The sequence below is a fragment of the Vipera ursinii genome, assembly GCF_947247035.1.
Source record: "Vipera ursinii genome assembly, chromosome: 3".
NCBI classification, from domain to species: domain Eukaryota; kingdom Metazoa; phylum Chordata; class Lepidosauria; order Squamata; family Viperidae; genus Vipera; species Vipera ursinii.
The window spans coordinates 44,196,895-44,224,543 of NC_139516.1; the positions used below are offsets into that span (position 1 = coordinate 44,196,895).

Below are 27,649 nucleotides of genomic sequence, written 5' to 3' on the forward strand. Positions count from 1 at the left end.
TTGAGAGAATAAATTAGACATCCTGGGCACCATCCTGGGTTTTTTGAAAGGTTACATTACAAAACGCACAAATAAATCAGTTCTGAAGTTCAAGAAAGAAGAGATTGCTACGCGGGCTGTGTGTGTGTGTAATTATATGAACATATTTTAGGTGGCTTGATTCTTCCAGGAATTATGTTTCTGTCTATTGTACATTGGACAGCACATTCCTCTGTTAAACTTCCTTGGGAATAGGTATGCTTAAGTCAGCTTTATATTCTTTCTCTGTAGCTTTGATCACCGACCACCAAATTCTCCTCTTTCTTTTTACGTCTTGTGCGCATTAACATATTTAATCTTTTTTTTAATATTTGTAACTTTGTATTTTATTCTTGCCCTGTGCACCGCCCTGAGTCCTTTGGGAGAAGGGCGGTATAGAAATATTAATAAAATAAAATAAATAAAAATAAATAAATAAACTGATGATATGCGTGCCCGGAAATAGGCCTCACTGAAATCCATCTTTTTTTTTAATGTCTCTCACGTGGAGGTGTCTGGAAAAGAATGCACCTTCCTAATTTTGCCCCATTGTCTCCTCTGCAAAACTACCCCCAGCCGCCTTACCACCTCCGCGCCGCCGCCGCCGCCGCCCCCCCCCCTCCCGCACTCCCTCAGGCGCGCAGCGACACCTTGCGAAATAGACGGGCGCCCACGTGGGGCTGCGTAACCAATAGCTGCAGGAGGGAGGGTCAGAAGCGGGCAGGTTTGTAGCATTTATTGGCACCGGGTTGGCCGGCCGGCTCTAGGTTTCTAGGCAGCCGGCGATCGTTGAACTGGCGCGCTGGCTCTGCGGGGTGGCGGAGGCGGCCATGGAGCATGTCCCGCCTTCCGATGCTCCGGCGGCGGCGGTGGTGGTCTCCCCGTTCAAAGGTGGGCTATTCCAGTTCCCTAAAGCGCCGATGAAAAAGCAAGCGGTAAAGCGGCACTACCACAAGCACAACCTGCGGCACCGCTACGAGTTCCTGGAGACGTTGGGCAAAGGCACCTACGGCAAAGTGAAGAAGGCGAGGGAGCGATCCGGCAAGCTGGTAAGGGGAGCGCACGTGGGTTTTTCCCCCCACTTACTCTCTCATCTGCTTGCTGCCTTTCGGCTGGGTCATCGGCCCGGCTTCCCCGTCCGGGGGTCGTGCTGGCAGGGGATGGTGGGTCGTGTGGTCCAAGCATATCTTTAACGCGCCAGGTTAGAGAAGGCGACTTGGTTTTATTGGGCTAAGCTAGGTATACTGCTAAGCTTGTAAGCCGCCCTGAGTCTTCGGAGAAGGGCGGGATATAAATGGAATTAAAATAAAATAAAATAAAATAAAATAAATAAATAAATATCCGTGCGCGCCTAAGGGGTAAGCGGCCGGAGATTGAAACTGCGAGGGTGATCCGTGCATACGGTGCTGGCGTCTGCCGAGTTTTTAAGCCTTTTATTCCAGGAACCTGCGTGTAAAGGTTGGCTGCTGGTTCGACTTGTTTGCAAGGCTCAGAAAACTTTGCTTTTCAGTAAACGTGTAGAAAGTCGCGCTAACGATAGAGCCATCGGAAAGCTAGGCGCGTCGGATGCTTTCCAGCTTTTACTTTTTTTCCTCTCTCTTCTGACCCCACTCAGAATCCTTTCCTTGTCTCCCTCTTATATTGGGATGTGGGTTTTTTTTTTTTGGTACGGGTAACCTTAAGGAAATCGGCCGAGCGAAGCGTTCTTTTGAATTTTCCCGCTAGGTGTTTGCCTGCGTGTGTACTTGTAAGTCAGCGTTTCCCAACCTTAGGAACTTGAAGATGCGTGGACTTCAACTCCCAGAATTCCCCAGCCAGCTATGCTGGCTGGGGAATTCTGGGAGTTGAAGTCCAACGCATCTTCAAGTTCCTAAGGTTGGGAAACGCTGTTGTAAGTGAAGGAAAGCCCCTCTACCTTCAATCCGCAGGCTTTCTCTCTTTATTGTCCTCCAGCTTGTTTAGCCATGTAACGGCAATTCCCCCCCCCCCCGTGCGCGCCTGCCTGCCTGTCTTTCCTTAGCATTACAGAATGCTGTGGTTTCGCAGCCGTGGCTGATGATCCCTTGCAGCTGATGTAATGAGGGTTGATCTCTCCTCTTTCCGTTCTTCTTTTTTCCCCCCCCCCCTTCCCTGGTGAACAGCGCAGGGCTGGCTGCTGTAAGCTGGACTGGCAAAGCTATTGTGACTGCAGAGTGCTTTTGGCTGGAAAAGGGGAGGCGTTTTTTTGCTGCACAGTGAAAGTGATTAGGAACCTACACTCTGCAGGGTTTGCTGATGGTAGGGGGAGATTAGCAGTCTAACAAGAAAAAAAAAAGAGAAGTGGGATTGCATAATGGTTCATTATTTTAATTATATTACAGACTAATTGTCATACTATCGGCAGAAGAAGAAAAAATCCTGATTTATTTTTTTTATTATTTTTTTTTTTACAACAATGTATTAGATTAATCTGCAGTTCCATTCCGGATACTATCAATGCAGCTCCCTGATGACCCATGAGTGAGGTCTACATATTTGAGTTGGGTTAAATATGGTCTCTGCTGGTAGCTTTAAGTGAACGTTTCCCTGTTTCTATTGAAGGACATAAAGCTTAATTTTGGGTACATTTAAAATACTGGGAGTCAACACTGACTTAAAGATGCACAGAGGGACACACAAATTAATACAGCTTTTGTTAGGTTGGATCTCCACCATGGACTTTACAGCATTTGTTATGTAAGTGGCCCAGCTTATTGGATAAGGAATTGGATTCTAAGTTAATGCAGTAGTGCAAAAAAAATAGCAAAAAAAATTGCATAGTGTGTTGAATCAAAATAGACTTTAACAGTGTGAATTAACATGCAGTGAGACAGGTCCATGCAAATTAAATGCAGTCTTGCAAGACTTCTTATACCTCCTTTAAATCATTCTAGCTAGTGAGGAAAAGGGATAGGATTAAGAGAAATTACATCAGAGCAAGGGTGATAAGTTTAGAGCTCTCCTACAAAGCTCCCTGCGTGGCTTTTCTTTTGATGATAGTGGGAAGCTGTTTGTGAACCAGTAGCCTTAGTGGACTGGGATTATTGGGGGGGGGGGGCTTTGGCAGAGTTGTAGGTGCTTCCCCTTTAAAAGAATGAAGAAAGATGGCCATCTTATGCTTCTACCGTATGTTTATGTCCTCCCCACTCTTAAACTTTTTAAAGTCATTGATTTGGCATGAATTGCCTGCCTATGGTTGCCTCTCTTGAAATACTGAAGCTAATTTTATTGGCTGCAAGTTAAGGTGTGGGGAAGGTACAGTATCCAGAAGAGCAAGATCCAAAGGTCTCTGATATCTTCCTTTTAACCTTGTTTTTCCTGTGTAAATTAGCATTGCTACAAGAATGTGCATTGGCTGGTTATGTAAGCACAGTGTGAATTTGCCCTAAAGCCTACGTCTTGGCTTTCATTCAGTAGAATACTGTAGTTTGTTGAAAGAACTCATCATGATGGTATTGTTTGTCTCTCCATAAACCCCTACATAAGATATATTGCTTAAGCAGGATTGGCAAAAACCTAAAGTTTGGAAATAAATTATCTGTGGCAGCACCATCGGTTTGGAGCATTAGTAAGCTGGGTTGATGTGGGGAGTAGATAAACAGTTCAATCATGCTGACTGAAGTCACAGATCTTGTTTCCCTGTGAAAGAAGAGATTACATGTTTATACTAGTCTGAAAGAATAAATATTATAAGCTTACCAACAAAAATAGCAGGTAATACAACTTGACCCCCTTTTTTACCATGCCCAGGTTAGTCAAACTTAAGTCCACATACTTAATTTCATCTAGTAAGCTACTTTTATCTCTTTTTCATTTATTAATATCAACCTTTCCTGAAGAGTATCCATAACTTCAGAAGCTTGCCTGTTTTGTTACTGCCACTAGGAATTCTGTTGCTACTTGCACATTCAGATCTTTTAAGATCCACAAAATTGCCAGTTTCTTGATCTAAACAATATTCTTGATTATATTTATGGAAAATCTGCTGTTTTAGTTTTTCTTAACAACCAGTTTGATAAAATTGTACTCATAATATGGGTCACCTTTTCTTTCTTTTCATGTTACTTAAAAAAAAAGCTGTAACCAAATGATGCAAACTTCTAAAATGTGTGACATTCTTATTACAGTTTGCAAACTTGAAACACTGTCAGTTTAAACAAATCTAGATCAGACCAAAGTTCAGCTTTGGTACTTAAGAATAAATCCCATTAAAAAAAAACAAGCTCTGTTTTGAATTACGGTATATGTGTTCTCTGAAGTCATCTTAGGGGGGAAAAAACTAAGCAGTTGGATCTGGTAAGCACTTGAATAGAGACACTAGAGATCTATTCTAGAGCTTTAACCTAGACTTAGAAGTCAAACATTCTTGAAGCAGGCAATGACAAATCAGTTCTGTGTTGTTGCCATGAAAACTAGATGGAGGTTCTCAGTAATCCCCATATCTTTTTATTCCAAAGCTTGGTAAATAGTCATATTGCCACACAGTATAAGTGCTGCTAATCCTAATCATACATTTCCTGTCTTAATTTAAGCCATAGCTTTGAATATCACAGTTGCTTCTGCTTTCAGTTGAACAAGGTGTATATGATAACGGACACCTCTGTTTATATGATGCTTCTTGTTATTTATTGTATGAATCAGCTTTCCCCAACCTACAAGTGGCAGCTATGGCTAGGAGGGCCTTTGCACCGCATCATCTCATGAGCCAGTTGTGCCCCTCCTCAATTAGGCAGCCCTTCAGACACTCATATCGTTGTCATTTTAGGATTCAACTGTCGCAGTATGTTCCACAAGGGACTGCCCTTGAAGACCACTTGGAAGCGTCAACTGGTCAAGAATACAATAGTACAAGCAGTGGGGGTCTGTCTAGGCATGCTCGCATGACATCTCTGCTTCATGAGCTGCACTGGTTGCCAGTATGTTTTTGAGTGTTATTCAAGATGGTGGTTATCACCTGTAAAGCTCTGCATGGCATGGGAGAACTGACGTTATGTGAAGGACCCACCAATCTCCAATGGTATCTGCCTGATTGGTAAGAGCCATTAGAGTGGGCATTCTCTAGGTCTCCTTGATTAAATAGTGTCATATTTCTAGACTCAGAAAGTACGGTAGATTCTTTGACACAGCACCTGAAATCTTGTCCCCGCAAAATCTGGATGGCTCCTACCATGATGACATTCCAGAAACCTTGAAGACCTGTTTGTTTTCCCAGACTTTGGGGTAGGGTAGATCAACTCCTTATTAGATGTATTTGTTACATCTTCATATTTTATTTTATTTTTATTTATTTTTTTATATTGTGAGCCTATCCAAAGTTGGTGTGGAAATGGACAGTCCTGAAATCTAATCAGATAAATAATACTTGAAGGCTTTTGGAAGTATTGGAACTATAGTTCCCAGAATTCTCTATCCTGATTCAGTTAATTTAATCTTGGTGAATGGTCTTGTTGAATTACTTTCCCTTACTTTGTTTAGATCTAGTTAGACTTTAAACAAATCCAAAAAAATTTGCACAGTTATGTATCTGATCAAACAAAATAAATGCTATACTTACCAAAGCAGAGTAGAAGCAAAGACTTGAAATCAACATAAAATGTGGTATAGCTTGAACGTTTAACCAACTTTTATACAATCATTTTTTAAAAATGTTCTTACTTTCCACTGCTTTTTTAAAGATATTAACTGTTGTAATGACCCTGAAATGCTAAGTAAAGAAATTTGAGTGCCTTGTTGTTTTCTGTGAGAAACTGCATATGAAACTGCAAAGTGCATCTATGGTGAAGCTTATTGTCTTCTATTTCAGTTTATTATTTTGTATTTATAAGCTAGGGAGAGTAGCTTTTAGTCCTTGGCTCTCTGCCAGATCAAATTGTAGGTCTGGATTTCTATAGTTTTACTAACAGAATATAGTACTTACAATCAAGGGGTTGAGCTATGCAAGAAAGAAAGAGGGTGACTTTCCAAAAAAAGAAAATCCACTCCATTCCACCCCCCAAACCCAGGATAGTAGCAAATAACAGGGGATTTTGACAATCAGATATAAACCATGATTTCTTAGGGATATGGCAATGTATAGAAATTGGAACTCATTCTAACACACGTGGCAAACCTTTATTACCTTTTGAAGATCTCTTTCTCAACAAAAGCATAATTAAAGTCAGATTTGAAATAAGCCCTGAGATCAAATTGTAACAGTAAAAAAAAGCAGACTGGTGATAAAGACTGTCCACCTGCAATCATAATTTACAGTGGTATTCTACAAAATTGTTTTATATTCCAACTAGTCTTTATGTAGAATATGGTGCTGATTGTCTTAAAGCCACTTTCTAATGTTCTAGCTGTGCATAGTCACATCTTCCATCTAGATTCAGATGGAGTAGATTCAGCTAAAAACCAGTAAAGGTATCTAATATTGATTATTCTCGCATATATCACCAAACATTATGCAATGTTTTTACCCTCGTTATTGTATATGAGTTTTTCTAGGAACATACGTTTAATTTAGAGTTAAAAAGAAGCCATATGATTAGGACCGCATAGTTAAATACCATGTCAGGCAGGGAAAGGAGTCAGATACAAAGCATAAAATTTGAATCTTAACAGCATAGTGTATATAACAGTAAAACTCCATGGGAATGTAGATAGATAGATAGATAGATAGATAGATAGATAGATAGATAGATAGATAGATAGATAGATAGATAGATAGATAGATAGATATAGTGTGTGTGTGTGTGTGTGTGTAATTTGTAGTAGGAAAAGTAAAAACCGGATTACAGCTCTCACAATGTGCAACCAGTACAGCCTTAGAGCTGTGTTGGCTCAGGATGGTGAAAACTGTATCCCAACACATGTTGAGGATATCAGAATAGCCAATAAATATGAACAACTGGCTTTGCAGCTTGTAGCTTTTAAGATTGTCCTAATACGACACAGAGCATAACTCAGGTGTATTTGTCCTTTTTTCTGGTCAGTTTTCATAGTTTTCTGAACAGACTGTGAGGGACGTATCTTGGAAAATGCACTGAGAATGAAGTTATGGTGGTGCTTCAGCATTAGCAGCTCTAACCACTTTAGGCCTTCTTTCTAAATTTCAAGGGCGATTCTGCCTAGCTTTGAAGAAACATTTCAGACACATGCCTCTGGATCAGTTAGGAGTGTAGTTGGGGTTTAGATTTAAGACGTGGATGGGATGAGGACTTTTAAAGGTTAGAGAAGGCACCTACTTGTTTACCAGGAAAGGCTTTGCCCACTAGTGATGCACATTCCAGAAACTTATCCAAATGATGAGGCAATGAAGTGGGAAGAACTGAAGATTTAACCCTTGAACCTAGGACAAAGGCCATTTAATGAAAGAAACTTATATTGTAGTTCTGCACAATATAAACCACAGAGAGTTGCTGATTTACAAATACTTTGGACCACATTCTCAGAATCTCTGACATTGGAGATGCTACAGTGATGCCATTCATTGCCCATGTGCTTATTGGTGTTGTGAATCAAAACCTTTGCAGGATGCTATTTCCAGACTTCTCTTGCCCTAGTTGTTCATTTGTGTGTCTCTGCCCCATTCCCCTGGGAAATAAATTAATTGACTCCTATAGTTTTTAAAACATTTTTAAATAAGATATGTTAATGAAATAGAGCATTTTAATCTAGAAGACATGAGATTGGGAAAGATTGACAAATTGTGAATGAAACAAAATCTGTAGGTAGAAAGCTTTTTCTTCAGTTTCTTTTCTCTCTTTTCATTATGTTTTGGGAGCTGGCAACATACTTTTTTTTCTTTCAAAGCACCAGAGTTCTTTCAAATGTTTTGTTGGCAGATTGTCTATCACATTTGGAACTGCCCATCTCCCTCACAGTGTGTACAGTGTTATGTTTTTTTCCTGCAAGAAATAAAATTATGAAGTAGGAAATAATCATAGTCTAGAATTTTATATTCCTTAATTACATTTCAGATATTGGGGAGGGTTCATCTCAGTTCTTGAAAGTATGGATCCCTACTTACCACTCACGCTAGGCGTGGTCCTCAATTTGCAGGGGGGGGGAAAGTTTATTCCTTGCACAGGCTAGCCTGCTACTAACCTCTTTGATCTTTATGTTGCAAAAGATTATTCATGACAGATAAATATATCTCTTGAGTTTATATAATTGGTTTATATTTTTGAGATATATCCATTCCTTTAAAAAGCAACAGCACATCCTAAACAGGAAGGAAATGGTGATGATATAATGAGGGATCAGACAGTTCAAGGCTGTGGCCGCAATCCCAGTGTGACAATGCATGTGTGGCGAATGGCCAACCTCTTTTTTAGTTTAAAAATAATTGAAAGAATATACATGAAAAGGATCTAAGAAAGATATAAAACATACAGTACCAAACATTATTCTTATTGAATTTTCAAGTGAGCGTACTCTGTTAAGGCAATTCAAATCACTAAAAAAGCTATAATACAGTAAATCATACATTAAATAAATACTGAAAGCTATATAGATCAAATGAAGACATAATACTTTCTGTTACAGAAGCTGAATTTTGCATGTAGCATAACTTTATATATAGCGTAATCAGCAATAGTTTTCAGTTAGGATTAAATTCTGTATCAGAGTAACATGTTATTCCTAAATCAGACCAGTATTCTGATTATCTAATTAGCCTGTCTTCCAAAGAAGGAATCAAAGATTTTTTTTCTCCCAGTAGAAAAGTAGCCAACATTAATGTGTAAGTATTAGATGAATCTATCTCCTCATTACTTAGCATTTTCTGAAAATAGCTTCACATGAAGAATAATATTCATATTAGTACCAGGGCAAAGTCATACAGTTCTGTTTTGCTTATATTGAATCAAAAATAAATTATATCTGAGTAAACTGAATCTCTGGTGATTGATAAAACTATTCTTTAGCAAGAAGGGGAAATGAATTTGCTTTTTAGAATTCCAAGTTAAGTTTCAGCTTAGCAGGTTAACCATCTCTTCCATCCTACCACTAGTTGGGAGTCCAAATGATTTTGGACTCCCAACTGCAGGATATGCCTTAAATACACCATCTTTGGGAAGAGTTGAATGCTCTCTGCCCTCTTTCTCTCTCTCTCTCTCTCTCTCTTTTCTCTCCTTATAGCAAAAAAGGAATTTGAGTTCATTGTGACTGGATAGGAGAGCTCTAACATTTCTGCCTTTGGGATGCAAGACTAGGCCTCCCTTTCCTTGTTGCCAGGAGACTTAGTATTATGTGTCTTCCAGGATCCTTTTACAGGATTAATGCTGTTCCGCATTCTTGTCTGAGGGAGAATATGGAGGTTGTGCCGGATTCTGTTGAAAATTCAACCCAAGACATGCATTGTCTTCACAATCTCTTTGAAAGAGGATTAACTACATATATTCTTTAGCGTGCTCACTTTCCCTCTCCTCTCCTTCTTTTACTTGGAAAAGAATTTTCATAATAAAGCAACCTGAGCAGTCTTTTATAAAGTTTGCTTCTGCTATTTCAGATTTGCAGAATTTTGACTAGCTGGCTATGTTGGAGGAATTTCTGTGTTCATTACTTTTTTAAAAAAATGTATTTGTCCAGAACAGAAACTATTACCTGGAACTTTATGGTTTTATTTCAGTGCCAAGGGGTTTTTTTTAAAAAAAAAATCTGACCAAGTGACTTATTTTCAGCCATAATGGATGACTGAGAATAACAGTGTTTTCATTTGCAGCAAATAAAACATTTAGTCATGTGCTCTGCTCACTTTCCATTCACTAGCTATGTTTTATTACAAGACCTCTACCAAAACACCAATTCCAGCTTTGTATTAAGCTTTTGCAAAGTTGCTGCTTTGAAAGAATCAGATACTTTGTTTGAAGAGAAACAAAAGATGTTTAATTTAAAAATGAAAAGGCTCTTTTTAAAGAGGATCTTTAACCAAAATGCTTCAAGTGCCAGTGTGCTGACATCTTTGTGGTTAGCAGATAAGTTTTAAAAAAGGGTTAAGAAAAGTAAGAATTTAACAATATAAACACACATTTCTAAGCACTGACCAATTCAATAAAAATGACCTAGAAAACCTTCAGATTGAGGCAGGGATAAATCACATAAATAAATAAAATAAAAAATAATAACATCATAGAATTCTCAAAATGTATGCTTCCAGATGGGGGATGTTAGTTCGCCCAGGAGTATGAAATTAAAAATGCATATTTAGTTATTCTGATAATGCTGCTGACATTATATATATATTCAAAGATATTTATGTAAATTACTAACAAAGAATTAAGGGAGACTGAAATGCATTTCAAACTTATTAGTTTTCATCAGTCAGCCATACCCTGAGATTCGAACCTGGGCTGATTGCACATTAGGCAGTTGTTTTTACCTCTTGAGTCACAGGATCTCTCTCACTTTGTTAGCTTCTGCAAGGGAAGATACATACATACATACACATACATACGCACACGCACACTCCCTTGTTCTTTAACTTAATGTTAGGTTTCAAAATCAAAGTAAGAAACAGTTTTGGATAGTGGTTAAGATGCTTGACTAGAAACTGAGAGACCATGAGTTCTAGGTTTGGCTAGTCTAAAGAAAAGAAGAAATAGGGGAGACATGATACCGTACCAGTATTCCAGTATTTGAGGGGCTGCCACAAAGAAGAGGGGGTCATGTTATTCTCCAAAGCACCAGATTACAAGAAACAATGGTTGGAAACTGATCATAGAGAGAAGCAACCTGGAATTAAGGAGAAAGTTCCTGACAGTGAGGACAATTAGCCAGTGGAACATCCTGCCTCCAGAAATCGTGGGCGCTCCATCACTGGAGATTTTTAAGAAGACACTAAACAGTCACTTGTCTGAGATGGTATAGGTTCTCCTGCTTGAGCAAGGTGCTGGACTAGAAGATCTCCAAGGTCCCTTCCAGATTCTTATTTCTTCCCTTCCCTTCCCTTTCCTTTCCTTTTGGCATGAAAGCCTGCTGAGTAAATTTGGGCCAATCACTCTTTCTCAGCCCAACTCACCTCACAGAATTGTTATAGTGGGCAAAATAGAAGGGAAAAGCATTACTGTGTGCACTACTTGGACCTGTACACAATAAAGGAGGGATACAAATCTAATATTTTTTTTTAAAAAAAAATCAAGTGCATTGATATGTTTTACATTCAGAAAGTTTGGTTCACTGTTAATTTGGGGAAAACTGCATTTCCAGGTTGCTATCAAGTCTATCCGGAAAGATAAAATCAAGGATGAGCAGGATCTTCTCCACATCCGAAGGGAAATTGAAATCATGTCTTCTCTCAATCATCCCCACATCATTGCTGTTCATGAAGGTAAGAATTGTTTATGTGCAGACTCAGTTTAAATTTATCTACTTGTTTTTCAGGCCTTTCACTGTTCAGAAAGGGAAGAAATGGAATTCTAGAAATTGTAGCTGTTTTTAGGACAGGGTCCCAGCTTCTGCCAACCTAGCAGTTCGAAAGCACATAAAAATGCAAGTAGAAAAATAGGGACCACTACGGTGGGAAGGTAACAGCGTTCCGTGTGCCTTTGGTGTCTAGTCATGCCAGCCACATGACCACGGAGACGTCCTCAGACAAGCGCTGGCTCTTCAGCTTTGAAACAAGAGATGAGCACCGGCCCCTAGAGTTGGAAACGACTAGCGGGGGAACCTTTACCTTTAGCTATTTCTAACTCTATAGTTCCAAAGCTGCTTAATGCAGCATTTGTAGAGTATGATTAGGTAGGTAAATCAAGTTATTTTAGTGGAATGATTTATTTATACATGCTTTACTTTGAATAGGCCCAACTGCCAAACTTTCTAGGCGGATTATAATTTATTGAAACAGCATTAAAGATTGACTCATCTGATCTGTGGCATAATAAGACTGCCATGGCCTCTTGCGTTTACGATGGTGGAAAGTTCTAAAAAAGACATTTGGCAAAGAACTTTCTTTTTTCTTTTTAGCTTTTGCATATTGGCACAAGTTGAAAATGTGGCAGTATAAAGTAAGAAAATATCTCAGGGCAATACCCAAGAAGAGTTTAAACTGGCTTGGTCACTTTATTAGGAGGCCAATTATATAGTATGGGGAGGAAAATAAATATCAAGATTTTCTCTTCAAGCAGTGCTGGCCATATTTCCAGTTTTTACACATAAATAAATGCTGTTCTTTGCCATTTAAACACAAGGGAAAAGTCTCATGAGATTCTGCTTGAAGTACAGCTGGATAAGTGAAATACAACGCTGAAAATCTCCCATTGCACTTTTCAGGATTCTTTATTTTGCTCCTTGTTTTTTCTTTCTTTCCTTCTTTTGGTGTGTGTACAAAACAGCTTGTACATGTTCTGAACATCAGTTGATTCTTTTGATTTTGAGACTGAGAATAAAGAACTTTGAGTCTGGGTAGCTTCTTTGTTCGTTGTATTGTTCATTATATAGGTACTGTGTACCATATCATGAAGGCATGACTAGGTGAAAGATCTTGGAAGTGTTGTATTGTTAAACAAGAAATAGAAAAGTTAACATTTCAAAAGTATCATTCTGATTATTGCAGGGGTGTCTGTGGTCAAAAAAAGTCATGATGGGTGGCCATGGTTCTGCCATCAAAGCTTCACTCATTTTTTACATACATTGCATGTGTCAGACGTGAAAACTGGGCAGGGCATCTTAACTTTTTAACTATTATTGCTAGTATTGTAATTCAGAATCAACAAAGGCAACATAAGAATTGGTAAAAGAAATAGCCAGATCCTGGTCTAAAGTTAAACCATTATTACATTCAGTGATGAAAAGTGATTGTATCCATGTACTGATCCCTGCACTTCTTTGGCAGGTGGTGTGGTCTGTGACTAAAATTTTGTTTTAGTTATAACTCACGATGTTTCCTAAGAGAGGAAATTCATTAAACTTAAATTTACCTGCTACAGTACATACTGCAGCAGTTTAAAATGTTTAAATTATTTGGCCATACATGTTCACAAATATACAAATTTGCAGGTCAGGACAGGAATTAAAGTGCCAGGTTTATTATTAGAAGAATTTGGCATTAAATATCTAGAATTCTTCTTTACAACTGTTCCTAACCTTTTATCTGTTCTTGTTTGTATAGTGTTTGAAAACAGTAGCAAGATTGTCATTGTGATGGAATATGCCAGCAAGGGAGATCTTTATGATTACATTAGTGAGCGCCAGAGATTGACGGAGCAGGAAGCTCGGCACTTCTTCAGGCAAGTGGTGTCGGCAATCTATTATTGTCATAAGGTTAGTGGAAAAACTTTTTACTAAATATTTCAATTTATATTTTCAAATCCATGTTTTACATCTAGTTTTTTAAGATGGTTGGAAGCCGAAATATAATTACAGTACTCTGTTTAAATATTATCACAATGGGGATGCATGAGTTTCCTGCAATCTATCAAAAGTACAGTAAGGTTTTTTCCCCAGTTTTCTCTTATAGCATTGTAATGCAATATTAGTTCAATATAGAACCCATCCATGTGGACTAATTAATAGCGTTTTATATACATGGACAACATCATTGAACTTTCTTCTCATTCCTAGCTTTCACAGAATGAGTTTTCTCATTCCATTATGGAGGATGTAAACATTAGAGGATGAATGTTTACCTCAAAGTGGAAAAAAAATTGTGTATTAAGATTCCTGTTGTATACAATATCTGTACAAAGTGAGTTGATTGTAGTGATTGCTGAAATGTCCCATCTGGTCCTAGAGGTGCAACTGTGAGATGCTAAATTAGGAAACACATATCTACAGTCAAAATTATTAGGTTGGGTGATTTTGGTCTGCTGGATTTGGGGCACTACTTAAAGCAGTAGGCTTTCCCAATAAGGATAGTTAGAGTAGTAAGAATTTCAAGTTTACCCTCAGGAAAATCATACTGACATGACATTATGGTGGATTAAAACTTGATAATGTAAATCTTGATTCTTCCTTTACTTTACTTACAAAGAGAAAGAGAGCAGATAGCAAACTTTTCCATCACTGCGAATGAGCTCTCTTCAGGGTAATGGAGCCTGAGCAATCTTCCTTAGAAAGAGTAACCTTGCAACGATCACATTAATTCCTTTACTTTCAAATTACATGCCCAAAATAAGTCACTTGTTATATTGGGAAGTACCTGCTTCCATTCATTTTAGATGCAAAACTTATGGCACTTGAAAGTCAAGAGGAAAGCTTAATGTAACAGACTAAGGTACAATTTGAGCAACCTGCTTCAAATACAGCTTGTCAGTCTGGAATTCTAGACATTTATTGGTCTTATTTTGCAAGCTTTGTTCTTGGAAGAGAGGGAAGAAATGTAGGTTTTAGAATACTTTCTGTATCTCAGGGAAATAATGCTGGTGCTCTAGGAATGTTAAGGGCTATAGATGGGGAGAGTCAGTGGGAACATACTGCATTCCTTTGCAACTAATTCCATTGTCTTAGGATATAGTTAGAAGCTGATAACAACTTGCTCTTTGCAACAAAATGTACTAGTTAGGAAATCTGCATTTTGCCATATCACCACATTAGGGGAATTCTCAGTAGCAAAAGGAAATGTGTCACCAAAGCATCGTACAGGGGCTATAGGGCGGGTTTTCCTTCGTTGTGATTTCATCTGCATTATCTAGCAACAAATGTGCAGAAGGTTCTACCACCACTACTCCCACACAATTACACATGCAACTCATATTTCTTTGCACAGAAAACCATAGATTTGAATTCAAACAACTTTATTCAGTGGTACAAAATAGTCCTTAGATGGAGGCTTCTGGTGCTTTAGTTCTCATGTGTGGGTTGCGCTAGTAAGACTGCAGGAATTTCATATTACTCTGCCTTCTTTACTTAGCATGCATACAATGTGTCTATGTTTCACTTACATCTCTACCTCTATCTGGTTTAGTGTTTTGCTTCATAAAAAAAATAAATCTTTAAGCAACCTAGTAATATATGACACACAGTTAGATGGGATGAACTGAGATAGTTTTCCAGCGTGTCTTTGTTTCCTCTTCTAACAGGAAAAAATAAACAAGCTTCTGATTTTTTCCCCAACAGAATGGAATTGTTCATAGAGATCTGAAGTTAGAAAATATTCTTTTGGATACAAATGGAAACATCAAGGTAAGTTGGAATTGGCATGAAATAAATAGCATTTGAACACTTCTTTCCTATGGTAATTATTGGAGAACTTAAAACACGATCAAGGGCAATTTTAAAGTAGCAATTTTGAAATGTTTGGATAGTATGTGATGAATTTCCATCCTCCCAGTCCCCCTCCACAAATGGCAGGAATTATATTGGCAGAATGGATTTTAGTGGAGATGCTGGTATGTTAAGGCTTCCGGTGTGAAAATGTTTTAAATCATCTTAGAGTTTGCATGACGTCATTGCAGATTAGGCTAGTTAGGCAACAAGACTGAACATTTATAGTTTGACAAAGTTCCCTTATTTTGTGGAATTCAAAACATGATTAAGTTTCACAAGCAATCAGGTTTATAAGTGGCTACTTTCAGCAAGGTTGATCCATTCTGTGCCTTCAGGCTTCAGGCACTGATGGTTCCACTTTATCCACTGACATCTATTAGATTTCAGAGTTTCAGAAGGGAAATATGAGTCCTGCCTTTTTTAATATCGTCAAAAAACTAAAAGATGCTGTTATCCAAACCCTTGTGTGTGGGTTACTTGGCTCCTTTAACAAGAAAAAGACGGTTAAAAACAACTAGTTGCCAAAAAGTTTAGCTTATCTTCTGTTCTGCTAAACAAGAAGATTGATAATGAAGAATTAAAATACATAGTGACTCTTGGCAAAACAGAATACAAAAAGAAAATGATGTGGTTTGTTTAAGAAAAAGGAAGTGGCATTTGTGGGACAGTGAAAGGGAGACTTTGAAAACATTTTTTTAGACTAATAATTTCGTTGTATATCTGAGAATGATTCATTATCTTATCACAAGATGGCAAGTGGGACATTGGATATAAAGGATTTGTAATTAAGCACAGATTGAGGACACCAGATTGTGTCAACATTGCACACACATAACAGTAGAGTTTCCATTGTGATTGTACGGTTGCCATCTTGCTTATTTTGATTCTTCCCCTTTAAAATGTTGCTGGGCCTAGGCCCCAATTTATATTGCCCAAACAATAAACTGTTCCCAAATTGCAAACTTTGAAAATATGTGCTGTACTGTCTGGATCAGGCATGTCAAACTGCCGGCCTACAGGCCGGATACGTCCCGCCGAAACTGCGCCCACTCCATTGCTGGCAATGGGGAAAAAGTCGTGATACGTCACGTGACATTGCAAGTTTGACATGCCTGGTCTAGATGATCTGATTAGTTGTAGATTGCATGAGGAAACATGATAGTGGTGGCATTAGCACAAATTTCCTCTTGAGGGATAGCAGAGAACAGGAGCCACACTGATCTTAAAGTTGGTATACACTCAACAAATTGGTTCTTTCACTGCAGAAAGAGAGTTTCCTGTTAGCATTCCTGTCTTCCACCTGAAAGGCTACCTTGGCAGTCCATAACAGACCTAAATACAAATGCAGTGGGGGAAAACAAGTGACCTTATTTATTATTTTTATTTTTTGCTGTCATTCAATTATGAAAAGCAGATGATTTTATTGATCAGATTTATACTTCACCCATCTTGCTTTCTCATTGTCGAGGGAAGGAGAGCTAGTGTGATCCAGCTATCTTTGCTATTTATCTGAAGAGAAAAGATAGTAGCTAGACATTTGTGACAAATATTTTCAAGCCTGACTAAAAGGCTACCATACACATTTACCTAAGTAAACTGTAAGTACAAGGTGCTTCTTCTGGTACCGAATTTAGCATTTGGACAACTCTAAATCTAGGGCTAGAGAGCTTGTGTTTATGTGAACAATGCAGGAAACTGAAAGGCTTTCTGTAAAAGTACAATTGGTTTGGGGTTGGAAACTAAAACTTTTTCTAAAGGAAGTCCTTGCTATTTGTTTTCTGGTAGTATGAAACAACATTAATCTGAGATTATTCTTGTTTATTGTAGATTGCGGACTTTGGCCTTTCCAATGTTTTCCAACAAGATAGGCTTCTTCAAACATTCTGTGGCAGTCCCCTCTATGCATCTCCTGAGATAGTTAACGGAAGGCCTTACAAAGGACCTGAGGTAAGAGAACTGATAAAATAAAATTTTCCCAGTACTGGAGAAGCATTTGGACTATTAATAATATTCTGGCTGCAAAACACATAGCAGAAATTCCTGGCTTTTCCCATTGAATACTTAATTGTTGCTAGATTATACACCTGGTCATGCACATTGGGTTTATTAAGCCCCTTGGATGTTTTAAGAGCAAACCGATGGCCAGAAACTACTGTGCGGTTTACAGCCAATGTACACCCTGAGAGAATGACATTGTTGTTCTATTAACAGTGATCAGGCCAAGATGTTCTTATTTGCACTTCCTGATGGTAATAGCTGTTGCCAACATAAAGATCAAGGAAGACTTTTATTCCTTGAGTAGACTGATTGCAAGTTAACAATCGGCTTTTATATCTGCAGGTTGACAGCTGGTCTCTTGGTGTTCTTCTCTATATTTTGATCCATGGCACAATGCCATTTGATAGTCATGACTATAAGACTCTGGTAAAACAGATTACAAGAGGAGATTACAAAGAGCCCACCAAACTTTCAGGTAAGTGGAAACCAGATAAGGGTTTTCTCCCTAGGGAATATTTCCACTCTATTTTTATTAATCACTCACCACTTTGAGTACTGTTTTTTTTTATTGCAGTAATAAAAATGAATATTTTTCCAAGTCTTGCATTTTTATTTCATATCATTCTAGGAAGAACTGAAAACAAGATATTAAAATAGTGGCAGAGAAAACTTTATGATTCAAAAAGGCCAAGGATTAAGTGTAATAAAGAAAATGAGGTAGATTGGCAGTACCACATTTCAAACCAGCCAGCTGCTGAACTTGGATTACAGATTAGTTTTTGTCATTTTATGACTGGATTGCTTATGTGGATATTTATTGCATAAATATCATCCTAGAAGAATTACAAAAAAACAAATTAGAATGCTCACAGACTTGATTGAATTTGAAAAACACAAAATTCAGAACATTTGTTGGGACTTATTTACAAACTGCTGATGAAATACTGTATGATTGAATTTAAATAGAATAATTGACATGCTGCTGTGGGGATCACAGGGGCAAATAAATACTAAGTTCACCAAGAATAATCCATTTAGTGAAATTAGTACAAGATATTATATTGACGGTGTAGTACTGATTGCTGAAATAGTTAACTCTTTTTCTAAAAATTATTGTAAATGCAATAATCAGGTCAGACAGTTTTTCATATTTGATGCCCACACTGTAAAACCCAAGAGTCCTGGAAGTTGATTTTATGTACACTGGGGGAAAAATGTAAAGGTTGAAATTACTTGCCAGTTATATCTTTGCTAAACATTAGCAAACTATGTAGTCTCACAAAATATATTAAGTCGGCTTTATAAAAGATAACAACTGCCAGGATGTTTTATGCTTTCCAATGGAAATCAGTTATAATTCCTTCCATAGAACTGGCAATGTTATGGCAAATTAAGTAGCAGGAACAGGCATCAGTGTAAAAAATAATCTCATATTTGAGAAACAGATATTTCTGAATTGTAATTCTACATATAGGCTTGGATAATATTCAGAGTTTGATTTTCTCTTTACGAAGGTTTTAATATATAAGTTTTAATTTAATGAATGAGAGAATTCTAAGACAAAAATCTGCATTCTTATTTTTACTTATAATTGCTGATTGTGCAAACTGATTATCATCTTTTCTTAAATTACAATAAATGATCTCTTCTTCCTATATCCTATCTCTTATCTAGAAACCTTAAAAGCTCACCATTTAGTTGTGATCAGAAAAAGTTGATTAAAGGTTACCAGAGATAACATATCTATTTTAATCTTGATCAAACCAACCAACATTATATTACTTCCTCTTACTTTTAATCTTGATTTTTAACCTCTTCAAGTTATATTCTAGAACTTGATTTGTTTCCATTTTATTGTTCCTTCTAACAAAATTCTTCAAAGCTTTAGCAAGCTTCCTTTGAAAATATATCATTCCATCATAATCATCAGCTCTGCTTTAGCTCAGAGCAATTTTCAATTTGTCATTTCTTCTAAGAAAAAAATTGCATAGTAAGTTAGTAAAACAATTTTAAGGGAGGCATGGACTGGACAGCCATCTGTTTGGGAGGCTTTAATTTTAATTCTTGGCGCTGAGCAGAAGGCTAGGCTTGATGTCCTGAATTACCCCTTTCTTTGAATGTGAGGTCTATAAAAATATATTCTTATATTTGCAGCTTTAGAGTAACTGATGGATATCAGATCCAGGTCATTAGCTGAAATAGGACCTTTTCCTCTTGTACTAAAATTAGAAAGTTCTGTGAAATGAAGCATGTACAACTCATATGATTCCTTTGGTTTGCAGATGCCTGTGGCTTGATCCGATGGATGCTAATGGTGAATCCAGAACGCCGAGCTACCATTGAGGACATAGCCAGCCATTGGTGGATCAACTGGGGTTACAAAGTACCAGTTGGGGAACAGGAGTCCTTACGAGAGGATGAATCTCCATTGGCCACTGTTGCAGATTGGCTTCGTCGCTCCTCCAGGCCTTTGTTTGAAAATGGCTCCAAGATGCGCTGCTTCTTTAAACAACATATCCCTGGTGTCACGTTGGAGAAGCAGCGTTCACTCAAAAAGTCAAAAAAGGAGAATGACGTGTCTCATGTTGTGCAAGAAACAGGCTTAGCACCAGAGAATCAATCTAAATCAATCCTAAAGAGACCGAAAGGCATATTGAAAAAGAGAAACTCTTGTGAGAAGTCCCAGGGTCCTTCTTCAACTGTGACAGCTCCTCTTGATATACAGAAAGAAGACAATACTAGACCTGCAGTTGAGCTAGCTTGTGTCCTGTCTTCCAGATCCTTGGCCTGTAATACAGAGGATATTGTAGCTGTCCCTCCAGTGCCCAAGAAAGGAATTCTGAAAAAGCCACCAAAGAGAGAGTCTGGCTATTACTCATCTTCAGAGCGCAGTGAATTTGCAGATGTTTTAGACTCTGAAAACGTAGACCTCAATTCCAGTGTCTTTGTGAGCACTCCCTCCTCCTCCTCTCAGAACTCCAGTGACAATCAGGCGAGGCGGAAAGGTATTTTGAAATATAATGGCAAGTATTCCTCCAGCAGCACCGAGTCAGACGATGTGCCTGACAAAGTCCTCCCAACGTTCCCTGAGGTGATCTTGCCCAAGCTGTCCCTAGCCTCTCGCATTTGCCCATCCAGCGCTGTGAGTGAAGATAGCATCCTTTCCACAGAGTCCTTTGACCAGCTTGATTTGCCTGATCGAATGCCAGGAAGTGGAGGGGTCTCCATGCGTGGCTCTGTCTCTGCAGATGACCTCTTGCAGCTGGAGGAGGGAGATGGGGAAACCAAAGGCCGCCGACTCCGACGCTGGACAGTGACTCAGTGCCAAAAACCCCTTGCAGACAGCTGTTTCTCTCTGGCAGACTGTGATAATGTTACTGAAGTCTACAAACGGGCTGTGACTATCAGCATGAAACTAAGCTGATGGACTCATTGCCAGTAAGGACCACTGACGCATGTTTGCTAATCGTGGCAAACATGTTTTACAGCCCAGATTCTGGCATTCTCCAAACAATTTGCACTTCCCATTCAGATGGATAAAGAACTAAAGAAGCAGTCTTTGTCTTCACCCTGACAGGGTTGGGAGGCTATTTATTTTTACATATTCCTTGTTTCTTTGATAATGTAAAGGAGCATTTACATTCTTATCATTGCCTGTAAAATGGTACAACAGGGTATGATGTGTGTTTGGAGAGGAAAAAAATGTTGATAAAAGGGCACTAGCTGTAGGAAAAAAGTAAAACAGTATAATGGGCCTGGAATAATATGGGGGGGAGAGAAATGGGAAGGCATCTGTTCTCTATAGAGTAGTGGGCTAAAAGGGATGCACTTTTTTATTCTCTCAACACCATCAACAAAGAAATACTGAACTGGAATCAAGAGCAACTAATTCCATAACATTCTCCTGAACAGCCTTTATCTCTCCAAACAGACCTTGATGATCATCTCTAATCTTAGTGACTGGAGTAATAATTTTATTTGCACTGTGTTTCTTTAGTTGCACAAAGAAGAGAATGTGTTAGAAATGCCTCTGAAGGGAAAAAAAAAGATTAAAGCAAGGTACTTGGAAAGGATCAACTAATGTTCTGGCTCATTGGAGGGTGTCTGCACTATATATTATTTAGAATTCCAATTACCCCAATATCCTTGGACTGAAAAGGCAGAGAAAAGGGGCTCACTAAAAACATTCAGTTAAGAAACAAAACATTTGATAAAATTTAGAACGGTTTTCCCCAGTGGGCTTCCTCCTGTTAGACTACAATTCCCATAATCTTCAATCAATATAGACATTCTGGCTGAGGAAAACAGAAGCGAAGGCCCAACGTATATGGAGGGAATCATGCAGGAAAGACTGACTTGTTAAAAGTCAGATGTTGTGGTAAACTCGATATAGTAAAGGCACAGAGAAGTTCAAAATTCTCTATTCTCATTTCCCCCCCCCTACTTTTTAGAATACTAGAAGGACCCTTTGTTTTGACCTTGATTTAAAAAGTGACTAAAATATGGTGCATTTTTCACTCCTGCCAAAAAAGAATGCAAAATATAGCTGCTGTAACCCAACTATGTTGTAAAGTGAATTTTCCTGTAGCTTTCAAATAGACACGTGTTTCCAGAAATGTGTACATGTATAGCTAGCTAGGTCTGAACGAGAATATGCAGTCTAAAAGGTCAAGGTAATGAGGGCCAGATGAAAATTGTTTAATGGGGAAACAGATGTTTGTGAATAGTAAAGCATAGTAAGTTTTTAAAGAAGTCAGCATCAAGTCCTTCCAAATACAGTAAGTACAGTTGCTTTTGAAAAGATGTTAGGCTATGATTTGAAACCCAAAAGATGTTTACTTAACATAGAAAGACACCTTTCTTTGAACTTCCTGATGTTCTCCACATGTCCCAGAGGGTCTCTTTGTTGTTCAAGTGGCCCTCCTGAGAGTTACTGGAAAGAAGGAAAGGGCAGAAAGTCTCATTCTGGGGGTGGGGGGGAGGTGTTGTCTCCTAAAAATTAACCTATTTTACAAATCCAGTCCTTATATTTTCTCTGGATGCCTGTGCCTTCTATATCTGGGTTGAAAAAATCAGTATGGTTGCTAGATGACATTGGAAATACAGAAAAACAGGAAAAAACGTCTTTATTTTCTAATTATTTCTGGATTTTTGTGGAAGGATAAATCTGGTTCTGTTGTCAAAGTAGTGAATCGTTGTTTTTGAGTTTTGTTTTGTTTTTAAAAAAAACACTGCCTTTTTGACCAATATGTACTTGACAGAATTTTTTTTTTAAATAAAGAAGGTATTTTTAAAAAAGGTAATATAGTGAATTCATAATAAAGAAGCTGCAAAACATGTCCATATTGTCGCATTTGGATTCTAAGTACCAGTTGCAGTATCTTGCCATGTATTTTCTTGGTTAACCTTCAAAGTACTGTGTTATAAAGTATTGTTCTTCCATCCAAAGAAGATACATTTCTAGAAAAGTTGGACCAGAACTTTTTGTCTGCTCATAAATTGATGCAATGGTTACATAAGAAATAATAATAAACAATAATAAGAAATTGTGTGCTTATGTTGACAGTTACTGTTTGCATTCTTTCCTGCCCAGGCCAGTCTTTTTAGACACTGGCAGAAGTATCTGTGAAGGGGGCAGGGTCCAAAGAGGAGAGATAGCAAATATAATATATTGGTACAATCCCCCTATCCTTTTATTTGCTCATTCTCTTATCGCACATGTAGAGGAGGGACCCGCCTGACATCTATCTGTGCTGTTGCTCAGAGGTATCCATAGAGTGCACAAGAGGGGCAAATAGTAAAACCATTACACTACCATAACAAAAGCTCCACCCCACCCCCCTTGCATATGCATTATTGTTTGTTTGTTTATTATATTTGTATACCGCCCTTCTCCCGAAGGACTCAGGGCGGTGAACAGGGCACATATAAAATACAAAGTACAAAAGTTAAAAAGAGAATTAAATACAAAGCCCGAGCTAAAACAATAAATAATAATGTAAAACCACAATAAAAACCCCAACACATCCCCCATCAGGCCAGGCCGGCTTGTTCAAATAAATATGTCTTCAGATCACGTCGGAAGGAGCGAAGGTCAGGCGCCGTCCGGAGCTCAACCGACAACTGATTCCATAAGTCCGGGGCACCCACAGAGAAGGCCCTCCCCCTGGGGGCCACCAGACGACATTCTCTGACCGGTGGCACCCTGAGGAGGCCCTCTGGGAACGCACAGGGCGGAGGGAAGTTGACGCCGGCAGCAGGTGATTTATGCCATGATCGCTAGCCCAATGTTGTTATTGTCAATTTGACAAAAGTGCAATACTTAAACAGATTTAGAGAGAAGAGGCTGATTTGTAGAGAGGGAATTTCAGTAAAGAGTACATACAGGTAGTCCTTGACTTACAACCGTTCATTTAATGACCATTCAAAGTTGCAACAGCACCGAATAAAGTGATTTATGACCTTTTTTCCCACAATAACAACCTTTGCATCTACCTATGGTCATGTGATCAAAATTTGGATGCTTGGCAACTGGTTCATATTTATGACGGTTGCAGTTCCGGGATCATGTTATCACCATTTGCAATCTGATAAGCAAAGTCAATAAGGAAACCAGATTCACTTAACAACCAGGTTACTAATATAACAACTTCAGTGATCCACTTGTGGCAAGAAATGTAAAATTGGGCAAAACTCACTTAACAAATGTCTCACTTAACAACAGAACTTTTGGGTTCAGTTATGGTCTTAAGTCAAGGACTACCTGTATTTGAATGGCAGCTAGCTAACCAGCTCCAGAAAGGAATTTTAGGCAGAAAGTTAAAGGTAACAAAAATTACTCCATAGCAGACATGTCAAACTCAAGGCCCGGGGGCCAGATCCGGCCCGCGAAGTGGTTTCATGTGGCCCACAAAGCCATCCTGGAAACAGTGAGGGAACGGCCCCCACTGCCTTGGCCCTGGCCCAGAGACCCTCCTTCTGCCAGAGACCCTCAGATCTGTCCCACTCCTGCCCAGGCCCCCATAGGCACCCTTGATGCAAATGATGTAGAGCTGGCCATGCCCACCCAGTAGGCCATATGCACTCTAGCCACGCCCACCCACTAGGCCACGCCCACCCTGGTCATACCCACTCGGCCCCTTGAGGGCAACCGCAATGCTGATGCGGCCCTCAATGAAATTGAGTTTGACACCCCTGCTCCATAGGGACATGTGAACATGATCTGTCAGGCTAAAAGAATGTGGGGTGTCTGAAGAAAAGATTCAGGAAAAATATTAGTGTTCAGGTACATAAAATATATAAAATGAGGATCATTTCAGATTATCATTGTGACCCCGTTATCCACAATTTTGTAATTTCAATATTATCCACTCTAACAAGAAATAGTCAAAGAATTTTCCAAATATCTTATTTTTTGAACCATTGTACAGTAACTGTTTAGAAAATGAAGTGCAGCCTTTGTCCTCCGTCAGCTTCATTAGATGAATCTAGGGCTGAGTTATATGAAAATGAGGGGAAAACCTGAATTTATCTACTTCGCTTTCAACAAACACAAATTGCCACATTTCTGCCAGGTGTCTGTTTACTAAACTAGAAATATGCAAATACCGTAAACTTTCGACACAGGCATTCAAGCTCCATAATGTTTTTAGGTTCTCTTCTGAACTTTTCCCAGAATTACAGTACTGTATACTCGGAGGTGTGGCAATCAGGTATTAACAGCATACCAATTGTGGTTACATTATAGACTTTTATATAGGCAATCCTCAAGAGGCATTTTTTAGAAGCCTGTAACATGAAATCTTTCAAAAATGCCATATAAATGTTGTAAATCGAAGTTTTCCCAGCATTAAAGTGTTCTACCTGCAGTTTTAATGTTTACTCTCTTCACTTTGAAGAGCTTTCTTGTGCTTTTTTATTATCTGAAATAAGTTTGTGTTACCAGCAAATTTTGTCATCTCATTGCTCACTCCTAAGTCCCAAACTGGGGAGGCATATATTCTATGTCATGCTAAAACAGCAACAATAACAAAAAGCAGAACCATACTGCCTTTTCTCCAAATTGTAACTTTTTGCCACTTGAGCTAACAAAGAAAAGATAATGTTATATTAGTAATATCACAGAAAAGAATAATACATATTTTTAACAAACTGCTTGGAGGAGAAACATAGAAACCCTGCTCTAAACCCTAAGTACATGGTCTCTGAGTAACTCTGCTCCAAAAAAAAGGAAAGGAAAGGAGAAAGAGTAAGAAAGAAAAGTAATAATCCCCAACTCTTTTCAATAATATCTGAAGTGTCAATTTATGGAAACTCATGAACCTACTAGGTGGAACTCTTGAACTAAGTCAATCTAAATCTGCAAAAATAAGTACAAAAGATATTGGTATAGGCCAGGGGTAGGCAACCTCGGCTCTTTTATGACTCATGGACTTCAACTCCCAGAATTCCTGAGCCAGCCTGGCTCAGGAATTCTGGGAGTTGAAGTCCATGAGTCATAAAAGAGCCAAGGCTGCCTAGCCCTGGTATAGGCATTTGTTTGGTCCTCTTTACTTCGTCAGATTAGATGCTGTGTCTTTAAATTCCCAAGTATTGATATGAGGGAGGGAAGCTGCAATTACAATTAATTATCCTCCCTAGCTTTTCCCAACTGCAAAGCATCATTTCTTAAACATATATAGCATGGATTTCATTTTATTTTCTATAGTCCACTCACCTTGCTTTTCTCTCACATTTATGTTTGGAATAGTTCACACTAACTCATAATATTCCTGTCAAGTCAGTTGACATTTATTTTTACAAACTTGGGAACATCAAATTAATGGAATTTTGCAAAATTCCATATGCAACAATTATTATAATTTGAGATATCTGTTGACATTTTCCACATATATTCATTCTGTCTGTCTCTTGCTCTCACACAAATACATGCATACACACAACTCCAGCATTTTAGATAGTTTGATAAAATGAGCTGTAGCTCATTTCTTAGTTGGAGAAAAGAAACTATTAGACTCCATCTGATTTTTAATGACTCCAAAAATTGCTGCATTTTCCTGGTAGTCATTGATCCTAATTATGGAAATATTTGATTTTCTTCTGGAGTGTTTCATTTTAGCAATAGTGCATAGGGATGAGGCAAATGTATATAATAAAAAGCTTGCATCAAAATCTATTCTGACAATATTTGTCAGTGGCAATCCAAACCAGAATGAACCCTGCTGCTAATCAGAATGAGGAAATACCCTTTAGACAGCAGTCGTCTTTTGTATTGTTGGAATGTACGATTGTATGTTGCTATGGTGTATGTGCCATGACATCTGTCTTACAACCCTAAAATGGCCAACTGTCCTCTTGAAAAATGATGTCAGCACTACCTTGAAATAGGAATCAACCTGTGAGTGAATTTCCTTTCTGAGAGGAGACAGTGCAATCTTTGCCGTCTCCCAGGGCAACAGAATGACTCGATTCAGATTAAAAATGATTGCATGGCTATCTATTCTATTAAGTCTGCAGGTCAGACCATACATTTGGCAAGTTACAGGAGAATGAGAATGAGTTTGTGACACGCTGTGAAGGTCAACATTTAGCCCTTTAGAAAATGGATGTGATTTGTGCATTTGTTTCTGTGGATTCTTTTTTTTAAAAAAATGAGGGGGAGGGTTGTATCCCAAATGTAATTAAAGGCAGGACTAGCCAGGCTCTTAAAAAAATGCAGAGATGAGCAACAAAGATGATTAGGGAATGGTTGTAGGAACTGGGCTGTGTAGTCTAATTAAGAGAAGGATTAGACAAGATAGTGCTCTTCCAAAATTTGAGGGGCTGCCACAGAAAAAAGGAAGTTGACCTATTCTTCAAAGCACCTAAGGACAGGATAAGAAGTAACGGATGAAAATTGATCAAGAAGAGTAGCAACCCAGAACTAAGGAGAAGTTTCCCTGACAGTGACAAAAATTAATCAGTGGAACGGCTTTCCTCCACGAGTTGTGGGTGCTCCATCAAGGGAGATTTTAGGAAGAGATTGGACAGTCATTTGTCCAGAATGGTGTAGGGTCATTTGCTTGAGCAGAGGATTGGACTAGAAGATCTCCAAGTCCTCTTCCAATTCTGTTATTTTGTATTCTGACCAATTTATGAACTGTGAAGAAATGAACTATATCCTCTCTCCAGGCCAGTCTTCTTGTGCTCATTTAAGTTTCTTAAATTGTACGCAAACACTATGAAATGCTGTAATATTTTCTTCTATTTCCATTTGGTTAATACTAATTCTTTTTAAATGCCTTAACAAAACCACCTACATTTAACCTACTGGTAGCTATTAAACTGCGACTGAAATGAAAAGAATGCGGGCCTGGAATTCACCCCCTCCCTCCACTTTCAGATTCAGATGAAATTAACAAGGTCATTGTGCAATTTGCCTCCCTGCAGA

General features: G+C 38.5%; 1 protein-coding gene across 1 annotated transcript; it reads left to right on the forward strand.

Annotated features, from left to right (window-relative positions):
- The first annotated feature begins 780 nt into the window (after nucleotides 1–780).
- Nucleotides 781–22,748, forward strand: NUAK2 (NUAK family kinase 2). Its single transcript, XM_083358566.1, has 7 exons — nucleotides 781–1,067; nucleotides 11,227–11,347; nucleotides 13,127–13,278; nucleotides 15,073–15,138; nucleotides 17,050–17,169; nucleotides 17,563–17,695; nucleotides 19,503–22,748. The coding sequence occupies exons 1-7, from the start codon at nucleotides 849–851 to the stop codon at nucleotides 20,642–20,644; spliced, it is 1,953 nt and encodes a 650-aa protein (XP_083214692.1). The 5' UTR covers nucleotides 781–848; the 3' UTR covers nucleotides 20,645–22,748.
- Nucleotides 22,749–27,649: the final 4,901 nt, after the last annotated feature.

Bases quoted from the DNA above. Each gene is read 5' to 3' on its own strand.
- NUAK2 (XM_083358566.1), top strand. From the start codon at position 849: ATGGAGCATGTCCCGCCTTCCGATGCTCCGGCGGCGGCGGTGGTGGTC. The intron at 15,139-17,049 runs GTAAGTTGGAAT...TGTTTATTGTAG, and splicing joins ATACAAATGGAAACATCAAG to ATTGCGGACTTTGGCCTTTC. The intron at 17,170-17,562 runs GTAAGAGAACTG...TTATATCTGCAG, and splicing joins GGCCTTACAAAGGACCTGAG to GTTGACAGCTGGTCTCTTGG.